At 42.6% G+C, this 22,725-nt stretch overlaps 1 protein-coding gene across 1 annotated transcript in view; it reads left to right on the plus strand.

Moving 5' to 3' along the window:
- The window catches only part of LOC118302683 (protein kinase C-binding protein NELL1-like), a 217,373-nt gene that overhangs the window by 143,869 nt on the left and 50,779 nt on the right, over positions 1-22,725 (plus strand). Inside the window, exons 13-14 of the mRNA XM_047331695.1 lie at positions 981-1,106; positions 18,470-18,592. Of these exons, the coding sequence (XP_047187651.1) occupies positions 981-1,106; positions 18,470-18,592 (249 nt within the window). The remainder of the gene's footprint in view (positions 1-980; positions 1,107-18,469; positions 18,593-22,725) is intronic.

The raw sequence follows: 22,725 nt of genomic DNA on the forward strand, positions 1-22,725 counted from the left end.
TCCCCTTTTCGAGCAGAAGGCCGGCCGAAGCTTTTGTGCGCTCGAAATACGCGCTGCGCTCGCTTTGATTGTTGCAATTCAACACTGCTACTGCACCGCGCGCTCACCAAGGATGAAATTTACAGAGGGAAAAAAAAAAAAACCTCTGGGTGTTGCATGTAAGTCAATTACATACTTCACACAAATTCATCCTGTTGTTAAGGCTGGAGTGTGAGCTGTTAGACCTCAAAGCTGGAATGTATTCGTCCAAGGAGAGGATATGGAAATACTCTCTGCCATCTCTTTCTCTCTCTCTCTCTCTTTCTCTTGTTGAGCGTATAGTCCCTTAAGTGGTGGAAAGGCCTGTTCGCCTCGGGGGGGCCGGTTCTCTGCTGGTCACATCCGCATAAATACACTGTACTGTGTGTACAAACACACACACACACACACACACACACAGATCCGCAAATCCAGGCCCTTCTGCATAAACACCTCCCTCGTGTGTGTCCGATCCTGTTTCACCGGCAGTCGTCCTGCTCGTCCTAATGCCTCCCCGAGCTCCGTGTGTTAATGCTCACACCGCGTCTTTCAAGCTACATTAGGAAGACAGTGATTCCCTCTGCTTGTGTGTGTGTGTGTGTGTGTACTATAACATGATATCAGTAGGAACATTATTGATGTCAGGGAAATAAAAAAACCCAGCTGCGCTCCGTTCTCCTCCGTCCTCATCAGCTTTGTCCTTTGCTTTGTTCCTTTCTTCTCATCTTTTTTCTCTTTTCTTTCCCGTCTCTTTTCTTGCTCTGGATAAGCCACTTTGGGCAAAAAAGTTTTCTTCTTTTCGCCCCCGTGCGAGCGATGTGTGACAGGAATTTTTGGGACTGTTCTTCGACGGGCAGCGCTGTGATTAACAGCCGTAAGCAACACAATGTCTCCGGAGGTCTCAGAGAACCGTCGGCGGGAGTCACTAATCCCTTTGCATCCGCTCTTGTTTTTGTCCTCAGATATTGATGAGTGCGCCACCCAGATGCATTACTGCCAGTCCAACACGGTGTGCGTCAACCTGCCCGGCAGCCACCGCTGCGACTGCCTGCCAGGCTTCATCAGAGTCGACGAGTACTCCTGCAGCGGTATGTACGCGTGCATGCAAACATCACAGATTCAGGAGAGGGTATTACGTAATGACACACACACATAAAACACACACACACACACACACACACACACACACACTCAACTCTCACACATGCTGTTCATTTTCATTTAACTCTCAACCTAATCATTAAGAGGTAAGCTGGTTTATATCAGGAAGAATTGGGATATCTTTACAAATCGACCTGTTGACGGTCTGATCCCATTGTTTAGTTTGCACAACGGAGTCAATGGCAGAAAAATACAAAATCATTCTAGGACATTTTTAACTATACAGTGACAGGGTAAGGCGGATGCTGCCTTTCAAATGGCCAAACTTGCATGAGTAATGCAAATTTGGCCGCTGGATGATTTAGTAGTTAGTAAAGTAAGTAAACACAACCTGAGAATGTTCACCCGTTCTCTATCGGACGCCGACCTCATTGACGTTGGGCGGATCAGGATGTTAACTGGCTTTCGGCTACATCTACATAAAATTTCGCCAGAGTTCAAATATTTCAACTCAAGCAAGTGAAGCGATTGACACCATTTTCACGTTGAGTAATTCACGCCATCAGTGGCGTCCGATGAAAGTGACGCAATATTCATGGCTACTTGCGTGTTGCAATGACTTTGTATGTAATCTAAATTGTGCAAAAAATTTAGTTCGTGAACGCACCAAAAGTCATAGTAATTAGTTCATTAAACTCCACATATTCATCTTTTTCTGTGGACTGTCGATTGCTTAATCGTCAACTTAAAGGGGCAGTAAGAGATTTCTAAAGCAATACACGTTTTTTAAAAAGTCAGCGAATCTTTCCTCACCGTCCGTTAGCTGTCACCTATGTGTGTGCGCAGAAAAAAATTGAATACAACACTGCAAATGCAGTTTGTAAACATAACTCATTGAAAATAGGTGCTAGCTGGTGACAATGCAGCTCCTCTGTTTTGGCCTAGTCGTTAGTGCATCGCACTCCCATACCCGACATCATGGGTTCACATTCCGGCCCGAGCAGTAAAAACAAAGAGAGAAACAAGATCTCTCTATTCTCTCTCTACTGCCCCTTTAAGGCCGCCTGTGTTTTCTGCAGTAGTATTCCTTTTCATGAGTTTATTCCGTCCGTGCAATCAATCAATGTTTTTTGTCATCACATACTTTACTGAAGACGACCGGTGTTAAGACAAATACTACCAATGTTGTGTCTGTGCATGTTTTGTATCTAAAACCTGAGTATCTCATGCGAATAAAAACTACAGCTAAAGGGAAGTCAAAGGACAACGGAACCGTGATCAGACGAGTGAATTGGATGACTGAGCAGATCATTTGTTGCGGTTGTGGGCGCTGCTGCCATGTGCCCTATGTGCCAGTGATTCTTATAAACGTGCTGGAGAAGTGTTGACTCTCATCAACTGTCGGCCCGGCGCGGTTCTCGTATATCTGTGCGTCATTTGTTACGTAAAAATGAAAGAGCGCCGAGAAATTAATGCAAAACGGATCGGTGAAAGCGGCAGCAATGCGCCATTTTTAAAAAAGATTGAGAGAATCGCTGAACAAGGGCGAGTGATTGCAGCCATTCAGGGTTTTTTTTTTTTTTTAAATCTGATCAAACAGAATCCTGTTTCGTCTCAGAGCTGAACGTCGGTCGGCGCGAAGCATGGAGACACTTTCACCAACACTGACACCTGTTCTGGCCGGGCTGCCTTACAAGGTTTTCTCCTTCTCCCCCCCCCCCCCCACTCTTCGTGGGGGTTTAGAGCAGCATGTTTTCTCCAGAGGAGAATGGGATGTGCTCGCTCGCTCGCTCGCTGTTTCTCCAGAGAAAGTGTTCTTTAATTAGCTCCGAGTTGGCAGCCGACGCAGGGACATGGGATCCGCGGACAATCAATCTATTTTTTTCGCAGCTTGTAAACTCTCCTGGCTGCCGACCGGGAGCCCAAGGAGCGTTGCCCACATCTGCTGGGAGAGATAAATCCTCCTCCCTTCTTCCTTCCTCCCCTGCAGCTTCTCCTTCGGCTCCGTCCTCGCCCGCTTTCAGGCGCGCGGAGGGTTGACTGCTCATATTCCACAACTCGCCCAGTAGCTCCTGTGGTTGGCCTCGTCGTGCCCAACTCTGCATTGTTGTTCCTCGATCGTGTCTGCGGCTCTGGCGAGGTTTGAATTTTTTCTCTCTCTGGTAATTATACTGTCGTCAGCGCATTAGGTGGCAGCCGTTTTGTGATCAAACAAAGACGCGCTTGCCAGATCTTCGAGCCGTCGATCAAGCAAACGGCAAAAGGGAGAGAGAGAACATTTTTCCGGGGGCGTCGGTGTGTGTGTTTGGATTGCACATAGCGAGTGAAATTTGCCTCAGAGATTTAGATCTTGGGGGGAAAAAGCACATTAAACGTCCGTGTGCATCACAGATTTAGTCTGTGGATATTGAAATGCGGTCCCTAGATATTTGCACCTTGTATGTACTTAAAAGATTATAAAAATGGCACCTAAAGTGCGACAGTCGAGCGTGAATTCGATGAAACAAACATTACAGTGTTTTTTTTTATTACACAGCGTGTGTGTGTCTCTCTGGATCTCAGTCCGCCCACAAGCGTACCTCGCATCGCCGCAGGCTCCCGCGCGGTCCACAGATTTACTCTCAATATTACAATGCGAGCGGCTCCTTCCTCGGAGAAATAAAATGTCACCTACAGCAATGTTTACACGACTCATCGTGTTCCGCCTTTTTTTCTGTGGACACACTCAGCCTCATCTGTCTCTCTCGCTCGCTCCCGCCTCGGTCGGAGGAGCCCGTCCCTTTGTTGGAGACAGTGTCCTGTAAACAACGGGAGGCTTCGATAATTGTGGTTCCACGTGATTTCCCCAGCAGGCGAGCAGCAGCAGCAGCAGCAGGTTCGGGGATGACACGGGGGCGGATGGAGTGAGAGAGGGAGGAGAGGTGGCAGGAAGTGTGAGGCCTCTGTGCCCTCACCTTCTCAAAAAATTGCCACAGAGCCCAGCTGTCGTCAGATCACATATGTTTGTGCAGCGTAAATCAGTTCACTGCCGCTAACATTTAATTCCTATTCACCGGGATTTTTCTTCAGCAAAATTCTGTGTTTTTTCACATTCGTTTGGGGAAAATGGAATGACATTGGTTAAAGGCGCAGTGAGCGATTTTAGAGCAATAAACGTTTTGTAAAAAATCTGCAAATCTTTACTCATGGCCCGCCAGCTGTCGGTTCTGTGTGGGCGCTGGAAGAAAATCTAGGTTTTCGGCTCAGCCCTGACTCTATAACTCGAAAACCAAAACAAATGGTGCGGACCGCACCACACAACAACGCGAGTGCTGATGTAAACATCACTCGTCGACACCTTAAGAAACGTGCTGGCGGGTGGCGCTGCAGCTCCGTGCTTTTGACCTAGTGATTAGTGCGTCGGCCTCATATACTGTATATGAGGTCGTGTTTTCGGTGCGCGGTTACACAACAACAAACAGAAGGACAAGCTCTCTCCAAAATTGCTTACTGCCCCTTTAATACAAGGAGGTAAAATTTCCTACACCTCCCAAAACAACTTCAAACAGAAATGTTCTCGAATGCCAACAGACTCCATCCTTTATCTATACCTTTTGTCCATCACTGGGTCAACACAGAGACAAATAACCATCCACGCTCACAATGCTTATTTAGAATCTCCAAATTGACCTCGGATCTAATCCTGCATTCCATTATAAGTCTGGGTTATCGTTCCATTACAATCTCCAAACTCGGAATTACCGACCCCGAGTCGGAAGATGCAACTGGAACGCCACTGAGTCAGAATTTCTACTCGGGAGGTCGGAGGAAATTGAGTTACAAACCCAGAACCTCCCTAGCTGTGACGCGACATTGCTAATCACTGAACCACCACGGCATCCTCTAACTATACTGTCATCCTATATCTACAACTGTCATAATTGATAGTAAAGGTTAACATTCTACCTTACAATATGATGCCCTAATATGAATGCTTTTTATCTGGACTTTTTTGATTGATATACATTTTTAAAGCCCCCCCTCCATTCAAGAATGTGTTCCGGTCATTGTTACATCTCTCAGATGTTTTGACCTTCACAGCGGAAAATCATGTACGTTCAGAGTTTGCCACACAAACTCTTTTTTATCAAATTTACATAAGATAATAGAGTATGAGATTTTACTGCAGGCGTGATTTGTGACACCACAATAGACATCTTGTATCCAGCGGATAAAGTTTTTGAAAATTAAAAACACTTCAACAAGTGAGGAGGTATAGATGGTATTTTAATTAAATTATATTTTTTATTCCGGAAAATTCACATCAAACAGTAATTATTGTTCAAAGCAGAGGACTTTTACATATATACAGGCCTGCAGGGGAAGTTTAATTTAAAGTGTCTGCACAAATAGGTTATTGAATTTTTTTTTTTTTATTCTAAAGATTTGTCATTGGTCCAACCCACCTGGAACTACTTCCACCTGCACAACAAAGTGTTGACTTTCCTTTATACGCATGGCGATCTTCTAATGAATGTATTTCTTCTTGTACTGATCTGCACCGCACTGATCAATACCCGACTTCGTTATTCTCCTCCCGACGTGCCGTTCAGGCTCAGACTCTGCTGACCAGAAGAAGCTGCCACTAATTTCATGCATCAGATGCGACATATATTCTCATTGGAAGAAGAAGAAGATGAAGAGGGAGAGGGGGGGGAAAAAAGACACATTATATGTTTAATGAAAATTTAATCAAATCCAATTCCAATTATGCATGTAATGAATGTGGAGCTCAGGTGTGACGAGCCCCTGGAAAACCTTGGCAACCCTCCCCGTATACATTAACTCTTCAAAATGGAGGTCGCGCTGTCGGGCTGGCTCGGCACCAGCCAATTTTAATGCGCCCATCAAACACGGTTTGGCGGCGGAGTCGGATAGGTTTTCCTTGCTCCTCATTCTCCATCCATTTCTAAGTGACTCTTGAGATTCTAATGTTTATATTTAGCATCCGCATGAAGGTTTGATGTTGAGGACCGTCTTTCTTTCCTGCTCGCCTCCCGACTGCACAACCATCTGGAGCGACGCCTTCCCTCACGTCGTCTCTTATTTGATGCATAGTCTCCCCGTTCCTCTGGCTGGATACACATGGAGACATGCGGAATAATAATGCTCCGTGGCTATGGGATGCATGTTTACTGACAGCGCACATTAATGGAACACGCTTTCATTAATGTGAACTGCAACCTAAGCATCTTTATCGCCTTGAGCTGTATATTTCATCAGGTCGTAAATGAATTGCATTATCCCCTCGGGGCCGAAAAAAAGGGGATATGAACTGGGTGCATGTGGACTCTATAAAGCAAACCGAGACGCCAACGCCAGTAAAGGAAGCAGCGGTAATTTACGATGCAAATGAAAAATATTTGCAGCATAATGAGAGGCACTTGTTGTTGTAAAGTGCCCGGTCCTTAGTGCTCTGCGTTATTAGTTATGTGTGACCGTAACACACATGCTCCCTCAGCACTTGCCTGTTAATTTCTCTTCTGCTTCTTTTGCCTTTCGTCTCTTCCGCGTTGAATAATGTCCCCGTTTACATTGATGAAAATGATTAAAAAACACGACTCATTCAAGGTGAATGAGTCGTGTTATAAAGCAGGTTTGTGTGAAAGTGCTACATAAATGTGATCTATTCATCCTCATAAAGAAAACTTACTTTGATGATTTGGAACCTGGTTTTACTTAGTCTTGTTGAGTATATAGTCAAAGTATCACAAGACATACAGTACGAACCCTTACAAAAAACAACTTGTATATAGTATATTTTTAAGTGGAATCAGGGTAAAATTATGTTCATATTCACACATGATTATTATGTGAAAGGGGTTGGTCCTGATATGAAACAGTGGGAGGGAGTTTGGTCCACAACTTTTCTGTCCTGGTTAACTCTCACCACTCTTATCATTCTTATCATTCGCAGCTTCAGCGGGTAACTATTGTCAAAAGAAAAAAGAAAAACAGCAGACAGACATCGTCAGCACCTAGTTGGTTAACAAAGTGGAGCGTTTTTCTGAGCCGGTGGAGAACAAAACAGAGCTAAAAGTCAAAATACTGTGTCCTAGTAAATAGGTTTTGTGTACAATAATGGATATTATTATACAGATATAGGTTTAGAAGGAAATGTAATCGTGACCATATTATGTTTCGTATCAAAGTCATGAGGAACTGTCACTGATTTACTGTACATAGTTGGCAAAATCGCAAACATGTTGACGAATTGAATGTTCACTGGCAGCACTGAGTTGAGGTGAGGAAATGATTGTGGTCTGTTTTGATACAGAAAAAGTAGCCCAAACCTCAATCCTTCCGAATCTTAATCAAATCGATCTGTTCTGTTTGCCCTTTTGTTCATTCTTCCATTCATTCATTCATTCATTGCCTCTGAACCTAACCCAGCCCGCGATTACATTGCCACCCCGAACGTAATTGGCACAAAACATTTCGTAACACATGAATGTAATTCCTAGGAAGCAGGGAAGTGATTAAGGGACTTACATTCATCACTGCTTACATTTCTCCACAACTGCTGTATGTTTAAACAGGTTGCAAACAATGTGCTAACAAGTTTCCATTAACATCATTACACTGGGATTCATGTGTCACCGTGGTGTTTACAGCTCGTTTCCCCCCCTGCCCCCCGGGTGGCCAAGCAATCTGTAAGTGAATGGTCGTAAAGGTCTGGTTAGGTTTAGGCGACATAAACTACACGCTGAAGGTTCATGGAAGAAAAATTATATTTATGGTTGAGGGGAAAATACATAAACTGTTGCTGGGGAAACACGCTGCGACATAAGACATGATGTAAACACAAGAGACGAAGGGGGAATAGAATAAAAAAGTCAGCAGGCGACATGAAGGTTCCTAACTCTTGACTGTCCTCTCCAATTAGCCCTTAAAGCTCTGTTTTGTCTTAGCAGAATCTTATTTCTCCACACGCAAACGGCTCACATGCCGTAGTGTGGCGAAGCAGCTGTGTAAGATGGAATTAATTGACCCCTCCGGGTCAAACTGTCTCCGGAACTCCACGTGGACTACGGCGGGAAGATTCAGAGATGTTCTCCGACTAATTTCGTGGAAATCCGTGTCCTTTCGGGGGCCAAGCGCTGTGACAGGCGAGTCAATCGTTTTCCCCCTGCGACACGAGACGGATCTCTGTTGAGTTCGCATCGTGTCAAGGTGACCAGCGAGGCGGAGGCAGCGCGAGAGAGAGAGAGAGAGAGAGAGAGCATGACGACTTTGCGCTTGGCATAAAAAGAAATTCAAGGGAGAGGGGGGGAAAAAAAATAACCCTTGAAAAATCCGTGCCGTGCTCTGTTCTTTCTTTATGGGCATGTCACTGGTCATAACACTTCACATTAGTGATGTGTTCTGCTTGACGTTATTGAATGAGACGCCGGTAGGTGCTTAAGCGACGAGGACGCGTTTTTAGATATTCATTATTCAAGGTAAAAAGTGAATCATGGGGTGTTGGTTTTACTCATAGACCCTCCAATATACACACAGTCTGTCTCTTTCAAGTGAAGTTTCAGACACCATTTTGGAAAGAAGGGGGGAAAAAAAGAAGAATAAAGAGCTCTGGGCAGTGGAAGGGGAACAGGAGACGGATGAAATCAAGGAAGAAAGGTGTGGAGACATCACCGCCGCCGCTGCTGCAGTGTTTACTCCAGGAAGAGAGATGGCTAGTGAGGCTTTAAAGGCTCTACACAGATGCTACTCCGTCAGATGACTGGCTCGCGGCAGCGCAGGCACGATATTAGTCAGTCGCTGCACACAAAGGAGATTAAATTATTAAACTGTACTTCACAACACAGGGCTAAATCTGGACCACATACATCAGGTTCTACTGCAGTAATTGGCGAGAGTAATAGACGACTGTCACAACCCCATCATTTTCTGTCGTCTTCGAAAAAACAAGAAGGATATAGGATGTGTTTGGATTCATTTTTGTAATTGTGTAAAGGTTGTGTGGTGACAGGACATTGATGATGAACTGTGCTGTCTAGTTATCTTATCCATGGGGTGGAGAAAGATCACCTCTCTTATATCATTGTCAGACAGGCTTCCAGGCGTCTTAACTAAAGTAAGGAAGCCTGGAAGCCTGTCTGATGTTGTTGAACACTATTGGTGAAAATGTTAGAATGTTGCGATCTTTTGGTGGATTCCAACTAATAATTATTTTCATTAACAATTAATTATATCAATTAGTCGTCTAATAGTCTGTAAAACGTCTTAAATGGTAAGGTGTCCATGGAAATTTAATAAAAGACCATATGTATATATAATATATATACATGTGTGTATGTGTATTTATCTGTATGTATGTATATATGTATTTACATATATAATGTATATATGCGTCCACAAATAAATATATATTAATACATACATATATACACATATTCACAAATATCTGACCGATAGTCCTAACCTGAATAACTGATATTGAGTTTAATATTAATTCAGTTTGCTAACATAGAAATGAAAGATGTTAAAAAAAAGGATAAATAAAATGAAATTTAGAAAATGGAAGACTGAGAAAACCATCAACCAGCAGCTGTAAAATTAAAAGACGTAAAATTGGGGGAAAACATCTATGGAAGGCAGTTTTTGGCCCTAAAGGGACTAAAAAATGATTCTGAATCTCGTGTTTGGCTGCGAAGTGGCTGACTGCAGCCTTTTTCATCCCCACGAGCAACAAATCATTCAGTGGTCCTATTTGGAATTAGTGAGGTTTGGCAGCAGTCAGAACAGAGAGCCCCTGCTGTGTCTAATAACGGGCATTAGTAACAGCCTCAGTGAGACGTGAATGAAGGGGAATTTGATGCTGTTATGCTAATTACCATCCCAGTCATGTCTGTTTTTTTTAACATAATGATTTTGCGTCATGACACATACTCAAACATATTATAATGCTACTCTACAAAAAGTTATAAATTATTAGTTTTGTCCTTCGCACTTCAACACAGATTACATTAGATTTCGCACAGGGTCAGGGCTACTTGAGCTGCACCGTCGATATATTTCATTTGAGTGAATATTTGAGATGGTTAGTTGCCTGTTTGATCCAAAACAAAGTACAACATGAACAACAGTCCAGGAAGCTTAAAGTATAAGATTTTTAGTATCACAATTTAGTAGAGGAGACAAGCAATTCATCAAAGACGGCTTCGCAAACGAATACAAAAGGTTTGGTCAAGATTCAGATTCATGGTAAAGAATATGCAAGTCGACAACAGGTCACGACTGCCTTCACAAATGATTCAGAGACTTTTCTGATCTGGCCAAAACTGTGAGAAAGAAATGTGATAATCTTGATACTGTACATTTAATTATTTATCAATCAATCCTATCATATTTCTGAACACTTTGAAACTTTGAGAGGCTTTGTGCAAACAGAAGGAAGTACTCAGGCCCGTCTCAGAAGTAGAAGTACCAATACCACAGTATAAAATTACTCCCTGCAATCAAAATCCTACTTAAAAGTACATTCATGTCTTTAGCAAAATAAGAATTTATTCTGCAGTAAAATGGGTCTTGTGACTGATATATTATTGACATTATTATATCAATCCTTTTACATAACGTTACACTAACATTTTTCTGTTGTGATTTTTTGAGGTGGCACAGATTTTTAACTATTTTATACTGGTTCCGTTAGGGGTTGTGAGATGAGTAATTGGAGAGAAAATAAGCAATAAGTCTACTAAACAAATATATTTGTCATTTTTGGTACTTTACTTAGAGTTTAATTGTTTAAATATGAGATAATATTAACTATTGGGTGGTCACAAGTCAAAATCATGGAAACCGCTGGATACCTTCCCAAAGGAGGTTATGTTTTTGTTGCCTTTTCGTCTGACTGTCAGCAGGATTTACTCAAAAACTGCAAAACCGATTTCCATGAACTTTTGTGGAGGGATGGGGCATGACCCAATGAAGAACCCATTAAATTTTGGAGCAGATCCGATCCACTCTCTATAGCACGGCGAGATGGGGCATTAACCTTGGTGGAGGTATTAGCTACCTGAGCGCCCTTGTAGTTTAATCTTTGACAATGTATTTTATGTCAAGAGCTCCAATGCTGTTGCTGGTAAAAATCCTAATCTGTAAAGGAACTGCAGCTGTCATAAAAATGTGGCGGAGCAAAAAAAAAAAAAAATGAAATGAAGTGGAGCATAGCTGAAAATGGAAATGCTCCAACAAAGAGCAGGTACCTCAGAATCCAGTAAATTTAGCTCGAGGCAGAACAAATGAAGGCAAATAGCTGTCCATGAATTAAACATGTTTGAACTTTAGAAAAAAAATGAACTGAACCAATTCATCCTGAGGCTTTATAACACAATTCACTCATGTCCAGGCCTGACGCCCCATCACTTTCTAATAATTTACTAATTAGACCGAACCTTGGCAGAGCGTTCTCGGTCCTGGCTGTTTTTATCTCAAGGAAAATCAATGAGCTTGCTACTGTCAATGTTATAACTTTTCAGTGACACAATCAATCATCACTTGGTTAGGTTATTGTATTATGGAGGAGGAGGGGGGGGTTGAAATATCCCCCCTCGGATACTCTAACTGGTAGATCTTATCAATCTCTAATGGTTAATACATCCCATTAATTATTCTCTAAGATCTGCCATTTATTTTCAGTCCATCCACCAAATTACAGGTACTGAGGACAGTCCCCCCCCCCCCCCCCCCCCCCCCCCCCCCCCCCCCCCAAAAAAAAAGCATTAATATCCATAAGGGCGTTGAATTAGCAGCAACTGGACTTGGTTGTATATTCTTGTGGGTTGTAGATTCTATAGTTGCTCCTGATTCATCGCCCTTTTAGATAATTATGACCCAGATGAATGAGAATCGCCACAGAGATTCTATAGAAATACACAATCCATGAAATGTCGAATAAAAGCTGCATCAAGCACAATTTTTCTAAAGTAAATTTCAATCAAACGACCCATACAACATAATGACATTAATCTGCTAAAGCTCTTTGTACAATTGATAGAAGCATAGAGAATAGAGCAGCCCTCAAACCCATATAGATGTATAATAATATAAATTAGCATCTATTAGCTCTAACAGTTACGCTTTTGATGGTCGCAGGCGAGCTGGAGCAAAATCCAAGATGACATTGGGCAGGAAGCAGAGTTGTCAATTAACCTAACCTTCACGTTTTTGGGAGGAAACCGGAGTATCTGGAGTGCTCTTAAAGTATGAGTCAGGCTGAATCGTCACGTCAAGTATCGTACTCGTTCTGAAGTGCAGGACAAAAGCTTTTTTTACGAGGTGGCTTTTTATGGATTGAGCTGCTGGGGTTTTGGTCGTAGCATGATCTCTGGATGGTGCATTAAATCAGCGACGAATAAAGTTGATGCAACCATTGTTACCCGCGCCAAAGCACAATGAATCTGAGACTTCCACACCAGCTGCGTGGCAGAGAGAACATCGGCGGCAGTAGGAGTTACAGTCCTCCATCGGCGTCACAATAGATGTAGTATGTTCAACAGACACGTTTTTGAACATAAATGACACATCTTCACTTCCTCCTGCTATACAAAAGTCATAATATCCTGGGTTGTGTGCACGGTAGTGATCAGGGGGTGGAGCTGTGCTATCAAGGTGACATTGATGCACCTGCTCGACCAGTTACGAGTTAAACTTGTTAAACATTATGTCTTACATCCCATCAAATAACTAGTCAAAGCCAAACTTCTAAGAAAAATGAACAGATGAACAAACATCAGTGTGATAAGAACTGCCCAAAGTGATAGAAGCGATCTTTGGAAAAAAAAAACTATTTGAATTTGCAGCCCATGTCCTCTCTGCTAACATTATTAGTTTATGACCTATACTGCAGCCAGCCACCAGGGGTTGATCAAGATGTTTTGGCATCACTTTGTGGTAGCTGTCATGCCGTCCCATCCTCTTATGCAATCATTGTAAATCCATGAAGATGCATGTGGGAGTCAGGAGAAAATAGACTCAAGGCCTCAAAATACTCCCCAGGATGCTGGTACGTGAACCATGTCTGCATCACAAGCTGTTACAGAGCCACTGCCAAGACGTCTGTCAAATTACATAATGGATTTTGTCTGGATGTCTTCTTCATTCGTAGTCGGATTCTGTGATCAGTGCATCTCCAGGCTGTGGGATTTTTTTCCCGATAACCCAAGAACTTGGTACAAACTTTGTCAGGTTCATCGCACAAAATTGTTTGTTGGTTCACAGCTTGTTGGGAACGGGTAACTGTTGAGCAAAAGCGTATGAACACATCTTGAAATATATAAATGTGAGATTACACTTTTTCCTTTGGACCGTTATCCCCAAGGCGAACAATTGAATACACAAAACATTTAGGTGAACTTGGATAATTAGAACTGGAAATCTGAATGTTCCAGCTTGGGAGCAATAAGGTACCTACCTACCTACCTACCTAGTTACCTACCCAACCTACCATACCCACCTACATACCTACCCAACCTACCTACCTACCTACCTACCCAGCTACTTACCTTCCCTACATAGCTACCTACCCAACCTACCTACCTACCTACATACCTACCCAGCTACTTACCTTCCCTACCTAGCTACCTACCCAACCTACCTACCTACCTACCTACTTATCTATCTATTTTTGCAAGTGCAGCTCAAGCACAAAGAGCCATATGTGTTGGACTGTTCTGTTTTTCTCCAAGGGCACCCTCTATTTGTGCAGTATAGCTTGAGGAAGTTGAACACCCAACTCGGAGTGTGTAATGATTAACACACGCACTCTCAGCCAGACACATCACTGGTCTCGTAGCTCTGAAATCGCTGCGACAATCACGGTGATGCATAACGACACGGCTCAGAACGTGGAGAGACACTTTTTTCCGAGGAATCATATTGTTGTCTCGATGGAGCAGAGCCGAACGACCTGAACCTGCGCCACATATAACTGCAGCCATATTACAGATTTGAAACGCTGATTACACTCGGCCGTTGCACCACCACAAAAATAGGGTGATAAAAATAGAGGTGTGTTTTTTTTTTAGGTGGGATTCACTGGTTATTCAGCTACACAGTTTTTCAATTATTCATGATCAATCAATTCAGCCACCGCATCTGTGTGTTTATGCTCCTCCATAATTTCAATTGGCTGGCCGACATTAAACAGCATTAACGAGCGGCCGAGGCTGTCAGCGTTTTGATTGTGTTGCTTTCCCTCTCCATCAGCTCACGGCCATTAGCGCTCTAAATATTTTAACGACGTAAACTAGCACTGTACCATTAATGTAGAATACTTTCCATATCGCCTTCACATAAACTCTTACACGTCCCACCAGCACCGTTGACATTCACCTCCACTTTATAGTTCGACATGGGGAGGAAATCCACGGGAAGAGAAAAGGCTCGATAATTTCTCCCTGTTGCTTCGGGGGCTTTGTGAGCACCGCTCATTAATTAAGGGGAATGTATTCGTCATGACTCCCACCAAAGCTTTTGCATATTGATGAGCGGTGTGTTTTAGTGAGTGTGCACCTTGTGAGTGGAGGCAGCCTCGGGCCAGGTCCCGACTGCATACTTAAAGACACAGTTCATGGTTTGATATAGAATATTAAAAAATATATACATATATTTCTGCATTGCAGCTCTGTTTTAAATCCCCTCGGCTGCATAATGAAATGTTACTCTTTAATGTATTTTTTAATAATCATCCCAAAAAATCTTCTTAGATTTTAATTAAAGATGTGTTACAACAACACCCTTTAATGTGCCAATGTTGTCCCATCCCAGCATCACCACTACTGTCCTGCCATACTATATATAATTATCCACCATACCTGTGCAATGTCAAACTTATTCTTCTTTACTGCACACACATACAGTACAACAGTGTCCTTATCAGTCTTTGCATATAATGTATATAGCTTTTTGTAGTCTATTTTTCAATTTTAATTTTGTATTTTGACATATTTGTTTTTCTACCTCTCTCCTGATGCCTTTGACTTTTGCTGCTGCTGTAACAAGTGAATTTTCCCGGCGTTGGATTAATATCGTATCGTATTTTATTCTATCGTATCGTATAGTATCGTAACATAACGTATCGAATCATAACGTATAGTATCGTATAGTAATGTATCGTATCGTATTTTATTGTATCGTATGGTATGGTATGGTATCGTAATGTATCGTTTCGTAACGTATCGTAATGTATGGTATGGTATGGTATTGTATTGTATCGTATCGTATCATATATCGTATAAAATCGCATTACCTTAGTCTGCTTGATAATCTCACCAGCAAGACTTGAATCTACAAAGATGTTGCTAAAAATGAGTTCCTCCCATATATTCAAGCAACAGAGAGATCTACAATTATTATTTCATGTTGTTGTGATTAAGTTTAAAAAAAGAAAATGCATGAATCAAGTTTTTTTTTTTCCTCTAATTGCGCATTACCACTTAAGCAGCGCTGTGGTGCCCGCGGGTCAACTCCAGAACAGCCTCATTAGGACCTTTCGCTGTGGGGCCCATTAGCGGTACATGTAGTAGGTCATGCAACGTGTAACATGTTGATCCTTGTGCAATTAACCCGCTGCAACCGGCTGCGGTGCTGTGATGAAACGGTGGAACCCAAGAAAGTAGAGCTGACTGAAATCAGTCTCTCATCCATTATTGATGACATGGTAAAGTCTCAGTAGGACACTTATCGGTGGTGAAGAAATTATATTTTAGGAGCAGAATTAACGACTATGTCGCTCTCATGGAAGAAATTTGGGTATGTCTCAGAAGGAAAAGTACAAGTGAAATAAATAAAAGATTAATTCCATATAGCTGCTGCAGTTCCAGGGTCCTGTTGCTGTGCATGTTGGCTCACTGTCACACTCTGATGGGTCACTGAGCCATTTTAATGAGTTTAGTGACACATGGGCATTTCCTGTTATAAAATCTCAAAATGTGAACTGGGTCTATTGTTGATGGGTTTTGTGATACGTTGATTTTTTTCCCCCTCTCTTAATGCATTCTGCATGTAAAGTTCAAACAAATTAGCTAAAAGAACTATATTTATGGGCTATTTGGAAATTGCAGAGTAATTTAGTTTAGGTTTTAGTTCATCATAAATCATTGCAGTTTGATTCCCTGTAACCAAACTTCAGGCTTACCCGAGGGTTCCAATGGAGGCAATTGTGTTGTCTGGTGGCAAGGCAATGAAGGATCACGTCCCTGTTGCTGCAGTAGGGGCTCCTACTGGTTGGTCGGGGACCGCAAAGTCAAGTGGGGAAATTGTGGGATCTAAGGTGCATTTTACACCCATTGTTGTGCGGATCCTACTTAAATCCGCACATCCATGGGTCCATTCATGGAGCGGTTCAGTTCAACGGCGAGGCCTCATTGTTATTGGACAAGGCTTGATCACCAAAAGATCAGAGAAGGAAACTCGTCCCAGGGCTGCAGATCTGGAGTGGATCCACAATCGCTGTCTGTCACTTTGGTTTGGTTAGGGAATATGCACATTTAGATTTCTTTTTCAAGGTCCCTGGTTAATGCACATTTCATTATTTCCCTTGATATACTGTTGTTCACACAGCAGTGAAATCGAATTGACTCATAGCAAGCAAGAAAACCCTCGAGCACAAGCGTTCTGGTTGGTTTCTCGAGGTAAGGATTCATATATTGATCAGTGGAAAAAATGGATTCAGCCGCACAAGAAGTTTGAGTTTGTTTCAGCATTTACTTTTCCCCACTATATGAAACTATGAGTCGCTGTTGTAATTCACTATTCCAAGCCGCTTTTCAGGCTTGCAGGTGGTGATTATTTTATACTTCAAGACAAAAGTTTTCAGCGGAATATACATTCACCACAGTCCACAGCGGATGCGGAACATCCATCAAAATCTAAGGAAGTAGCGGCAAACATCTGGGAAGCGAGGTTAAAGCCACGTGTTAACAGTCCTGACTCTCTGCAAGATCTCCTTCCGTTGGGTTTATCATACGATTGCGTGCGGAAACAAACTTCTCTTTTCCCTCTCTGGCCTCTGCGGCTGACGGAAGAATACTGTAGAAGTCAAGAGAGCAGTTTTATGAGGACCCAGCAGAATATGAAAAAAAAACGCCGACCCTGGGCACGTACGTGCGTTCCGGGCGCCCGATGTAGCCTCCTCATTGCTGTCGGTTGAGTCAGCGTTTCATGAATGAAACCCGAACTGGTCATTGCGCCGCTGACCCTGCAAGCTTTTTCTATAATTAGTCAGTTTTACGACCGTGGAGTTTATATAGTCCATGAAGGACCGTGTAACTTTTAATGCATGGATGAGGGCGAGAGACTGCACTTGCAAAGATCTGACTCAGCCGCAGTACCGCTCACCTCGGCCAATGTGATGATGATGCCTGATGTTTCTTTTTTGGTTCCTTGTTGTCGTTTGAAACGTCTCCGTTGCTCCTTGGCCACGCCGCCGACACCTTGCACACATCACGCTGGAAAAGATATCGGCCTGCGTTGAGGCCACAGATCAAAACTTCCAACGATAGGATTGTTCTTTGGGACGAGGAGAACAATCTGGGTTTCCCAGGTTTGCGGTAGAGATGTCTTGCTGTCAGACGGGTTACTGTCAAGGGGATTGTAAATTAAGTTAGGTTTTTTCCCGACTCGCCTCACGTCGTCTCCACAATCATAAATCTCTTTTCCGACTTTACAAACCTGCAGGAGGATGCCCCGGCTGCCCAATCACAGATCTATTGATCCTCATGTGCCATTTCCTTAGCTGCCCTATATATGCCTCTGCTCTCCGGTAGCGACTCGGGAGTCCATATTTAACCATTTACCAATATTGTGACTGAACACGGGGAAATATTGAGACGTTTTAAGCGATTATTTTTACCGTCGGCGGACGCACACTCTGTGGAATTAGTGATCTGCACATTTCTAGAAAGCTCGTGATTCTGTTAATGTGGTATGATATGACTGTCTTGATGTTGTGTCTCGCCGGTATTTGAGCCAACATCATTAGGGCTAGTTGATGCCGGAGCCGAGCAATTCAGTCCGTCAAGCACACGCGTCGCACGCACCGAGGGACGCCGGTTTTGAACATGAAACTGGGGTGGAAGAAAAGCGGATCTGCAATTATGATTTTTTTGTTGAAGTGAACTTTACGTTACAGAACCCACTTGGCATCCACGCGGTGAATGTCCTGAGCCAAAACTTGCCGTTTGCTCGGGATCATCTCATCAGTGGGGTTCATGTGGCTGTTGAGCCTCTCCAATGTTTCACAGAGACAACACACACACACACACACTCATCTTTTCTCTCTGTACCCTCCCCCCCCTCCCCTCAGAGCACGACGAGTGCGCCGGCAGCCAGAGTTTGTGTGATGAGAACGCCATCTGCACCAACACCATCAGAGGACACCTGTGTACCTGCAAGCCGGGCTACGTGGGCAACGGCACCATCTGCAGAGGTAAGGTTCCTCCTCGGGGCACAAAAAAAAATAATAATAATGACGACACACAACACCACGGTTCACTCCTCCCTCACATCGCCCTGCTGCTGCCGCAGAGATAAGGAACATTAATTCTGCACACGTGCGCCTCCTCTCGCTCACTGCTCACCTTGCTACCTGTTACCCCCCGCCCGGGCGCCTCACCCCATTGGCCCTACAGTATCATACAGAGAGAGAGGGATGAGAAATATATACTGTATTGCTTTTGAGCAGCAACATAATCTAAATGTCCATCCATCATCTACCGCTTTATCCATTTAAGGGTCGCGGGGGGGCTGGAGCCAATCCCAGCTAACATAGAGCGAGAGGCGGGGTTCACCCTGGACAGGTCGCCAGCCTATCACAGGGCCACATACAGAGACAAACACTCTCACATTCACACCTACGGTCAATTTAGAGTCTCCAATGAACCTTAACCCCATTCTGCATGTCTCTGGACTGTGGGAGGAAGCCGGAGAACCCGTAGAGAACCCGAGCAGAAAGGCCCTGGCCCAAGGCCCTGTGAGGCGAAGGTGCTAACCACTACGCCACCGTGCAGCCCTAATCTAAATGTCCATCTGCGAAATGTCTGCGATGTGGCCACGAGCGCACTCAGCGATGGCACTTAGGCGCTGTGGCCGTAAACATCGGCGAGGAAGGAAGGAAAAAACAATGAACACGGCCGCGGCAAATTTGGACCCACTTCAGATGTGATGCCCCCGAGAGAGAGAGAGAGAAAGGTAAGTGTGTAGTTCTGCCAGGAGAGGAAGCCCCGTGGCTACGGAATCACTGGGAAAGAAAAACACGAATCTTAAAGCGTCGCACAGCGACTGTAACCTGACGTTAGGATGTGGGGTAAAAACAACAACATTACGTTTGAAGCCATTTTTCGAGATCAACTATTAAGGGCGGTGATGTTACATTATCTGATCTCATCTCACAACAGCGGGACGTTGCAGATGGAGATGTTGTCTCACTGACAGTCAGTGGCCCAGTCTGCTACTTTGGACAAACCGTTTGCTTGAGACAGTTTTGTTTGTCTTGTTTGTCTAACCCTGTGCATTGAACTTGTTATCCATCGTTAAAAAAAAAAGTTATTAAAATGCACAGGATGTTATGTTGAAGATTGTTTCGGGTCTGTTGGACGGTATAACTATCTTAATTTACTTTGTGTACGTATAGATTCCAAATATCATCTTTACAAATGTATTCAAATGGTTGTGCTCAACGTATTATGAACATGTGTGACACAATTTAGTACAACACTACCACCAAGATCTAAAAATGTTTTTAGATTAGAGTAAAATCAACACCTTTCTGGCACAGTCCTGACAAAAATGAACTTTATTGCAGGGCTGTTATTCAAGTTTCTAATGAGTTGTGAGAGGTTTTTCATTTTCATTTTTTTAGATTTTCTTTCTGATCGACTATTATTTCATATTTGCATTTGCTGACATTGTTGCATCTCTCCAGACTAAATTGTTAAAGTCGGGTTTGACTAAAATGCTCATTCTTGGTCTCAAACAAGATCTAGGTTAAATTTTCATGCGTTTTCATCGAGGAAAATAAATTTAAAAATCTGTTTCAACTTCGATAAGATGAGACAAAAATGTCCATAGTTTTAGTCGACTCAAAGTTGATTTAAGATAAAATTGGATAAATTTGACTAAATGTGACTACAACTGACTTTTTTTTTTTATCTCTGCAACAGATCCTGTTTAAACAGCATTTCAATGACTATGTTTCAGTCAATCTGTAGTCTTTAAAAATTAAACAAATTTTATATTTTAAATGCTGAAACATAAGTAAAATATGAGCAGGGTATGAAAAGAATCCTCCGCTCCTCTGTTTGCGTCCTGCGACGCAGTTAAAGGACGGATGAAAACACATTTTTAAACCAAAGGACTCTGCGGGCATAAAGTATTTAAAGAAAGGGCGGTAGTTCATTTTGATGTGCAGCCAAACGAACGGCAAAAGTGACTTACAAACAAAACCAACGTATCAGAAATGACCTGAGCTGTGTGCAACTCATACCGTTTTAAATTTCAAGCTTCAGCTTTGCCTGTTTTGTCTGAACATGTAAAAATGGGTTTTTTGAGAAGTCGGAACATCCCGCCGTCAGATGTCGGAGCCCTTTGACACTTGCAACTTGTTTCTCGGCGGCTGATCACAATTGATTCAAGCGTCGGGCTTATAAACACTGGGCTTATGGCCAGAACTATGGCCTTTTTCTTTTTTATTGGTCCGCCAATTCACAAATGGCATTTTTAATAAACTCCCGTGAGCACAACAGCAGTAAATTGTCTTCAAAAGAGCGAGTTATTGCTGTTATTATTATTCCGAAAACCATTTTTCCCATTCGCAGGAAGCCGCGCCGCGCTCACTGTGACTATAACAACAGCGCTGTTATCGGAACCGAACGACGAGATGGGAGGAAAGAAAAAAAAATCCAAACATTAAATTACATTTATGGTTATTTTTCTGTTTATATGGAAAGAATTGGGAGCCTGCTGTGACATTTGTTTCTCAGCGGTGGTTCCTGTAATGTGGACTGAATGTTTGCGAAGGGGTGTTGGGTTGTTTCCATGCCCTCTGTCGCTCTCAGACGTGAGTGTGTTGTGTGTGTGTGTGTGTGTCCATGCTTTGGACGCCGCGTCCGTGTGTCCACTCAGCCATGTGCTGCATGAACTATATTTAACTGTGAATTTGCCGTTTGAAGGTTTTTTTCCGCAGTGGGACAGCCGCTGCAGGTTCACGGCAGATGAAACAGGGTCGGTTCAATAACGGGGGCCCCTGGCGGAGTGCGAGGACTCTCGTTGAGAGGGTCGGCTTGGCGGGTTTGAGCCCACGGAAAGTACAGTACTATACTGCACTCTACTTTAGATAACCTCCAAGTCTCCGGAGGTACCGGTGTCTCTGTTACAGCTGAGGATAGGTCACATGGTTGTTGGGGGTTATCCTCTGAGTGTCGGTTACATCTCGATCCAGTTACAGTCTGATGAGATACATGCAAACGTCTGATTGAATGTTAAAACAGTCAGGTTGCCATTTCCCTAAAGACCACGCAGACAGCACCATACGTAGCGGCGGCGAAGGGATGGCAGAGTCACATCGCGATGCATGGCTTGATAAATGAAGTCATCCTTTAATTTTGCAGAGTTAGATGCGACACGGATTGAGTTCATGTATGAAACTATGTAGGTTTAACATATAGACCGATACAAAATATTTTTTTTACCCATTTGTTTCTTTTTTTATTCTCAAATGAACTGTTAAATTTCGACCTTTTGGTGTTTTACCTCATTCTTGTACGCCCTTTAATAACACATACATTATTATATATATATGATTATCATTATTATAATTTTATTTTTTATGTGTATTTGTTGTCATTTTATGTTATCTCACTTTTTTGTTTATGTTGTATATTTGTCTTGTTAAGTTTATTGTGTATTTGTTAATTTAATGTTAAAAAATGCTAATTAAAATATGGATAATAACACATTATACATTATAAACACAGTACTATTATATAACACATATTTAACACATACGATATGCAGTATATGCAGTGTATGGGGAAGAACATGCATATTGCAGTATGTTTACTATTTGGACATCAATCTTTTGAGTTTGAGTTTTTTAAGCATGGTCTGTTTTATTTATGTCTGTTTTGCTCCAAGTTGTTGAATTTTTAGAAATGATTTACATCCACTAAAAGATTCAAGATTTCACAGTTTACAATTAAACGGTTCGATTGGTAAACAAAGCATTTTCCTTCAGGTGGAATTTAACAGCCTAATTTATGTAATATGTAGATTTTTGACGCAGATCTGACTTTTAATTTGTTTTCACATTGTCAAAGTCAACGAGACTAAGAAACGGACCGATCAGTCAGCGCCACAGTTGGTTAAAAAAAGAAGGAGACGTTTGATGTACAGCTTTACTCAAGACTCGCTCTTAATGTGTGAACAAAGTGATCCAACGAGCTCCTCAAGGAGCCTTGTCATGTAATTTTCAACACTGTGTGCTTATGCTCGTCTGAGATGAGAGAATCATTAAGCTCCATTAGGCTTTGATTTTTTTTTTTTAAATTTCAAACTACTTCAAAA

Source organism: Scophthalmus maximus, chromosome 4 (genome assembly GCF_022379125.1).
Source record: "Scophthalmus maximus strain ysfricsl-2021 chromosome 4, ASM2237912v1, whole genome shotgun sequence".
NCBI classification, from domain to species: domain Eukaryota; kingdom Metazoa; phylum Chordata; class Actinopteri; order Pleuronectiformes; family Scophthalmidae; genus Scophthalmus; species Scophthalmus maximus.